This window comes from Salvelinus sp. IW2-2015, unplaced genomic scaffold (genome assembly GCF_002910315.2).
Source record: "Salvelinus sp. IW2-2015 unplaced genomic scaffold, ASM291031v2 Un_scaffold463, whole genome shotgun sequence".
NCBI lineage: Eukaryota > Metazoa > Chordata > Actinopteri > Salmoniformes > Salmonidae > Salvelinus > Salvelinus sp. IW2-2015.
The window spans coordinates 541026-548618 of record NW_019942557.1 but is presented as its reverse complement, the minus strand read 5'-3'; the positions used below and the strand labels follow the sequence as shown (position 1 = coordinate 548618).

Sequence of the window (7593 nt, the reverse complement as noted above, 5' to 3'; positions counted from 1 at the left end):
ATGTACGAAGGGCTATATAAATAAAATGTGATTGATTGATTGATAAACTTATAGAGTATCCTGCCTCAGAGGTGACTATAGAGTCATGCTGCTCCCTCAAGGTGATACTAGTAAGTCATCCTGCTCCCTCAGAGGTGATAAACTATGAGTTCTCCTGCTCCCTCAGAGGTGATACTATAGTCATCCTGCTCCCTCAGAGGTGATAACTATAGTCACCTGCTCCCTCAGAGTGATACTATAGATCATCTGCTCCTGAGTATAAAATCATCCTGCTCCTAGGTGATTAACATAGTCATCCTGCTCTCAGAGTGATAACTATAGATATCCTGCTCCCTCAGAGGTGATAACTATAGTCATCCTGCTCCCTCAGAGGTGATAACTATCATCCTGCTCCCTCAGAGGTGATAACTTATATATCCCTGCTCCTCAGAGGTGATAACTATTCGAGTTATCCTGCTTCGCCTCAGAGGTGATAACTATAGATCTATCCTGCTCCCTCAGAGGTGATACTACTTAGTAGTATCCTGCTCCCTATCTTCCACGAGTAGGTGAATAACGTATAGGTCTCGCTTCCCTAGAGGTGATAACCATGAGTCAGACCAGGGTCGAGTATATTACTCTATTACAGTATGGACTCCTGATTCACTGCTCTCCTGATGCAGGTTCGCTGATAACTATAGAGTCATCCTCTCCCTCAGAGGTGATAACTATAGAGTCTCCTGCTCCCTCAGAGGTGATAACTATAGTCATCTGCTCCCTCAGAAACTAGTCATCCGCTCCAGAGGGTAACTATAGAGTCATCCTGCTCCCTCAGAGTGATAACTAAGTCATCCTGCTCCCTCAGAGGTGAACGTATTAGAGTCATCTTGCTCCTCAGAGGTGATAACTAGAGTCATCCTGCTCCCTCAGAGGTGATAACTATAGAGTCATCCTGCTCCCTCAGAGGTGATAACTATAGCATCCTGCTCCTCAGAGTGATAACTATAGAGTCATCCTGCTCCTCAGAGGTGATAACTATAGTCATCCTGCTCCCTCAGAGGTGATAACTATAGAGTCATCCTGCTCCCTCAGAGGTGATAACTATAGAGTCATCCTCTCCTCAAGGTGATAACTATAGAGTCATCCTGCTCCCTCAGAGGTGATACTATAGAGTCATCCTTGCTCCCTCAGAGGTGATAACTATAGAGTCATCCTGCTCCCTCAGAGGTGATAACTATAGAGTCATCCTGCTCCCTCAGAGGTGATAACTATGAGTCTCATCCTGCTCCCTCAGATGGATAACTATAGAGTCAGTGCTGCTCCCTCAGAGGTGATAACTATAGAGTCATCCTGCTCCTCTCAGAGGTGATAACTATAGTCATCTGCTCCTCAGAGGTGATAACTATAGAGTCATCCTGCTCCCTCAGAGGTGATAACTATAGAGTCATCTGCTCCTCAGAGGTGATAAACTATAGTCATCCTGCTCCCTCAGAGTGATAACTATAGAGTCATCTGCTCCAAGGATAACATAATCATCTGCTCCTCAGAGGTGATAACTATAGAGTCATCCTGCTCCTCAGAGGTGATAACTATAGTCATCCTGCTCCCTCAAGGTGAAACTATAGAGTCATCCTGCTCCCTCAGAGGTGATAACTATAGAGTCATGCTGCTCCCTCAGAGGGATAACTATAGTCATCCTGCTCCCTCAGAGGTGATAAATAGTCATCCTGCTCCTCAGGTGATAACTATAGAGTCATCCTGCTCCCTCAGAGGTGATAACTATAGTCATCCTGCTCCCCAGAGGTGATAACTATAGATCATCGCTGTCCCTCAGAGGTGATAACTATTATCATAAAACCTGCTCCCTCAGAGGTGATAACTATAGAGTCATCCTGCTCCCTCAGAGGTTGATAAAATTAGAGTCATCCTGCTCCCTCAAAGAGGTGAAACTTAAGTCATTCCTGCTCCCTCAGAGGTGATAACCTATAGTCATCCTGCTCCCTCAGAGGTGATAACTATAGAGTCATCCTGCTCCCTCAGAGGTGATAATATAGAGTCATCCTGCTCCCTCAGAGGTGATAACTATAGAGTCATTCCTGCTCCCTCAGAGGTGATAACTATAGAGTCATCTTGCTCCCTCAGAGTGATAACTAATATCATCCGCTCCCTCAGAGGTGATAACTATAGTCATCCTGCTCCTCAGAGGTGATAACTATAGAGTCATCCTGCCCCTCAGAGGTGATAACTATAGTCATCTGCTCCTCAGAGGTGATAACTAGAGTCATTCCTCTTCCCTCAGAGGTGTAACATATTAAGTCATCCTGCTCCCTCAGAGGTGATAACTATGTAGTCATCCTGCTCCCTCAGATGGTATAACTATAGAGTCATCCTGCTCCCTCAGAGGTGATAACTATAGAGTTCATTCCTGCTCCCTTCAGAGTGATAACTATAGTCATCCTCTCCTCAGAGTGATACTTAGAGTCATCCTGCTTGCCTCAGAGGGTTGATAAGAGGTGATAACTATAGTCATCCTGCTCCCTCAGAGGTGATAACTATAGAGTCATCCTGCTCCCTCAGAGGTGATAACTATAGAGTCATCCTGCTACCTCAGAGGTGATAACTATAGAGTCATCCTGCTCCCTCAGAGGTGATAACTATAGTCATCCTATATAGAGTCATGCCTCTGAGTCGTATTAGACAAGGATCAACACCATACAGCCGACATGTAACGTTGGTCATTTAGCGTTTCTAAGTTGCAACCTCTGTTGAAATCATGCCTTATCTAATTTGGATGAAGTTAAGCAACGTAACGTAACTGTAATGTAACTTAACGTTGCTATCAGGCAATATATTGCCTGTCGTAACCTACTGCATGAGCTGATTTCTCACTCAATCAAACTGAATGAATGTATGGAAGCACACTGTAGATTTAAGCTGTCTTTTTTTTTACATACAGAACAATAATTTGGTTTCAAATATTTATTTGTGCGACTTAGTGACAAAATTTACTACAAACATGTTCATATTTTGATATTGATTGTTTCCCACTTGACAAAGGGTTCTTTCAGCCTAAAGGTCCAATGGCCATGCTTTTAAATAGTAAAAGTTCAAACATGCTCTTCCAAATTTATAATACATTTGTAGTTTACATTGAATCATTATGAAAAAATATATTCTTCATTTATAAAATCTTGCATATGACACGTTATACAATAAACAGTCATACAGTATACAGTATATGGGAACAATCACACAAAACACTTACCGTAACACTAACATTGAAACAATAGGCTATACAGTATTTAAAGATGCATATGACTCATTACATTAGCTTTGATTATTGTCCATTTAATTTAAGAGTGTCCATACTCCGGGAGGGATATCTCACCAGTCTCTAGTATCCTGGCTGGTGTTGGTGGACAAACCAGAATATAATCAAATTCTTGGTGCTGGACTTTTTCATAGACGCTTTGCAGACCGTTGGTCTTGGGTAGGTGAGCCTGTTGGTAGTAGGTGTCTCTTTGCAGAGTGTTTCGTGGCAACGAGGCTGTCTTGGAGAAYGTTGAGAGGTGTGGTCCGTGGGAGAGGCTGGTGTTGGGTCTAGAGGCTGAAGGGCTCCAGCATCGGTCTGAGTGGCCTAGGATTTTACACTCACTGGTGCAGGCCCAGAGACCTGTGGAAACAACAGCCAAAACTGTTAGCCCTTGGTGAACCGTGCTGCATATGTTGGGGTATAATAGCCTGGATTTTATGATACACTATTATCATTTAACATCTGACCATAAAGACCTTGAGAACATCACAGAGGGTGATGCCTTTTATGGATTTTTTTTATAATGTGTCATTACTGTGTCTAAAATCACATGAACATCCTGTGATTGATTAGTAGTACTTACTGTTTATCGGTGGGGAGTCTTTTTTGTGTCCATCTCCACTGATGTCAGAGTCACTGTCATTAAAGTCACTGTCTCCTTTCCCACTGTCCTTCCCACTGAACTGAGGATCTCTGGCTGAGATGGTTGTGAATGAGTTGCCCTTCCATATGGTTATGGGTCGGAGGGTTTCTTTCCTATAGCCGGGCAGTGTTGAATAACCCTGTGAAGAGGCAAACACAATACTCACACATAGAAGTTGTGATGGTGAAAATACTACAACAAAACAGCCAATCCATGCAGTGAGTCACAACGACTTACCTCTAATTTACTCTCCATTATCCTATTGTCAAAGTCACACTCTTGTTCTTGCCTGCCATCACCTGGGYCTGTTTTTATTGTGTTGCTGGAGGCCAACAGTGCTTTCTCAGGAAAAGGGTGCACATCAAACGCATTGCTTTTGTGGTTGGTGATCAATGAATCAATATGGCTGCTCTCCCCATTCTCCACATGTTGTATGTCTACTTTGTCATTGCATCCCGCCTCTCTCTTCTCCCGTTTGTGTCGACTGCAGGTGGTAGTGATCAGGATGATGCCTAGCAAGAGGAGGGAGCAGCTCCCTGCTAAGGCAATGATAATGGCTATGGACATGTCCCATTGAAAGACTTCCTCGCTGTCGTTTTGGACCATAGCAGGAACACTGGGAGGGGTGCCTTCGATGAGAGTGAGGTGTATAGTGGCTGTGGAGGTCAGAGAAGGTGTTCCATTGTCGTTGACAGCCACAAGGACTCTCAGTGTTTCAGACAGGTCGTGGTTCAGCTCACAACTCACATGTAACTTCCCAGTAACCTTGTTAATGGAGAAACCCAAGTGTCCCCCCTCTGTGATATTGTAAGACAGCTGCGCGTTTATGCCTTCATCAGCATCCGTGGCCTTTATCTGGGTTACAACATAACCTGCAGGTGCATGTTTGGGCAGGAAAACCTCAGCAGATCCCTTATTAAGGATGGGCTCCGTGATGGACGGAGCGTTGTCATTCTGATCAACTATTTTTAGATTGATGATGGCACTGCTCTGAAGCTGGGGTGACCCCCCATCGCTTGCCTGGATGRGTACCTCCAGATGTTTCATGACTTCATAGTTGAAGCTTCTCAGTGCATATATTGAACCAGAGATTGCATTTAGAGATACAAACGTGTTGACAGGTGATCCCATTATAACACTGTCTAATAGTCTGTATGTAATTTTGCCATTAGTCCCCAAGTCTGCATCTCTGGCCTCAACAGTTGTAATATATGCCCCTGGTGCATTATTTTCTACGACAGAAACTTCATAGACATGTTTAGTAAAGTGTGGGGCGTTGTCATTCTCGTCGCTTAGCCTTATGGTGTATTGTGTGATTTTTCTCAATGGAGGTGACCCGAAATCTTCAGCCATCACAGTTAAATTGTACTCGCTTATCTTCTCCCTGTCCAGGGCTGCTGCGGTGACAATCATGTAGCTGTCCTCATAGGCCTGTTTAAGTTTGAAATGGTCATGCCCATATAAGGTGCAATGGACCTGGCTGTTAACGCCCGAGTCCCTGTCCGCGGTGCTGATCAGCGCCACTAGGCTGTCCTTGTCTGCGGTCTCGCTGATATATGCGATGCCCGTTGAGATGGAGGTCATTGGCGTAATACTTATTTCTGGGGCATTGTCATTAACGTCTTTGACATTAATTATTATTTTACAGATAGTGGGGATCGGGTTGGCTCCTAGATCAGTCGCCTGCACGTCTAACTCATATGTTTTCTTGGTCTCAAAATCCACTGGGTTCTTGAGTGTTAGGCGCCCGGATTTACTGTACACTTCGAAAAGTGCTCGGATCTCCGCAGAAACCTGTTTTCCGAATCCATAGACCACCTCTCCGTTTAAACCCTCATCTGGATCAACTGCATTTAAGTCCAATAAAACGAATCCAACCGGTGCGTCCTCGGGCAAAGTGACCGAGAAATTATTCTGGTCAAAAACAGGACGGTTGTCATTAAAGTCTGTCACTTTTATTGTTATTTTTGTTGAACCCGAGCTAAATGGGTTTCCTCCGTCGGTGGCAATAAGCTCCATCGCATAAGATGACTGAGTCTCCCTGTCTAACTCTTTCATTAGCACCAACTCCGCATATTTAACCCCATCTGCTCTCAAAAGCACATCAATGGAAAAATGACTGTTGACAGAAATTTGATAGCTTTGGATGTAGTTTGATCCAACGTCTGCGTCCTCGGCTGGGTCCAAAGAAATACGGAACCCCACATCAGCATTTTCAGAGATCTCCACTGTATATTCCTTGTTTGGAAACTCCGGAGAGTTATCATTAATGTCTTTTACCTCCACTTCGACATGAATCAAATTGTACCTCTCTTTTGAAAAGCTGACAACATCAAAAGTGATGAGACACTGTAAAGTGTGCCTGCAGATTCTCTCTCTGTCAATCCTTTCCCCGACAGTAAGCTCCCCGTCGCTTTCTCTCACCCTGACAAAAGAATTGTTGAATTTTTTCATCATTCTAAAATTAGTCTTGGAGCTAAAAGAGCGACTCAAGGACATGTCCTTGGCCAGGTTTCCGATCACTGTTCCTGGACTTCGCTCCTCTTTGGTCTGGTATTTCAGAGTATTTCCCTCAGACTCAGCCAGGGAGACAAATAACATATCTAGTGTTATGAATCCAAAAATCCAACGATGCCAACCTGTTAAAATGCCACGCATCATTTTCAAAGCCCGCAGGTTAAGTTGGTTAGTTTTACAGAGCCAAGCCGCTTCACTTTTACTAAACAGATTAGATCACCTCAAATGGTGAAAATGCCTCCTCTCAACAGCAACAACATCAGCTTCTCTGAACTGTGCTGAAAGTCAAGCAGGCGCGCTTGTTGCCTCCCGCTTTCCTTCCTCACAGCTCCACATCCTGCCGTGGCGGAAGAGTTATAACCCACAGCTCCCCATGCTAATGAGACGAAGTGTGACCAATCCCACCGCTTTAGAATTAAAAATAGGCAGGCAGTATGAAAGACCTCTAAGCCTGTTTTCAATGTGCATAGAGCTCAAGCAGCAAAATAAAAAAGATTTGGATGGCTTGGAGTCAAGTTTTGCACTGGCTTTGAATGTGTATGCACAGGCATAGCCGGGAGACGTAGGGTGCGGAGGGTGGTGCAGCACCCACTGGTAAAAAAATAATGTATACACTACCAGTCAAAAGTTTGGACACACTTACTCATTCAAGGGTTTTTCTTCATTTGACTATTTTCTACATTGTACTATATGGAATCATGTAGTAACCAAAAAAAGTGTTAAACAAATCAAAATGTATTTTATATTTGAGATTCTTCAAAGTAACCACCCTATGCCTTGATGACAGACAGCTTTACACACTCTTGGAATTCTATCAACCTGCTTCCTGAGGGACGTTTTTCCAACAGTCTTGAAGGCGTTCCCACATATGCTGAGCACTTGTTGAKGGCTTTTCCTTCACTCTGCAGTCCAACTCATCCCAAACCATCTCAATTGGGTTGAGGTCGGGGGATTGTTGAGGCCAGGTCATCTGATGCAGCACTCCATCACTCTTCTTCTTGGTCAAATAGCCCTTACACAGCCCGGAGGTGTGTTGGGTCATTGTCCTGTTGAAAAACAAATGATAGCCCCCACTAAGCGCAAACCAGATGGGATGGTGTATCGCTGCAGGATGCTGTGGTAGCCATGCTGGTTAAGTGTG

At 44.1% G+C, this 7593-nt stretch overlaps 1 protein-coding gene across 1 annotated transcript; it reads right to left on the bottom strand.

Annotated features, from left to right (window-relative positions):
• Positions 1 to 2943: 2943 nt before the first annotated feature.
• LOC112068344 (protocadherin-8-like) lies at positions 2944 to 6804 on the bottom strand. Its single transcript, XM_024135464.2, has 3 exons — positions 4173 to 6804; positions 3876 to 4074; positions 2944 to 3652 (listed from the first exon to the last, which is right to left on the bottom strand). Exons 1-3 carry the CDS (start codon positions 6594 to 6596, stop codon positions 3333 to 3335), a joined length of 2943 nt encoding a protein of 980 aa, XP_023991232.1. The 5' UTR covers positions 6597 to 6804; the 3' UTR covers positions 2944 to 3332.
• Between the last annotated feature and the right edge of the window lie 789 nt (positions 6805 to 7593).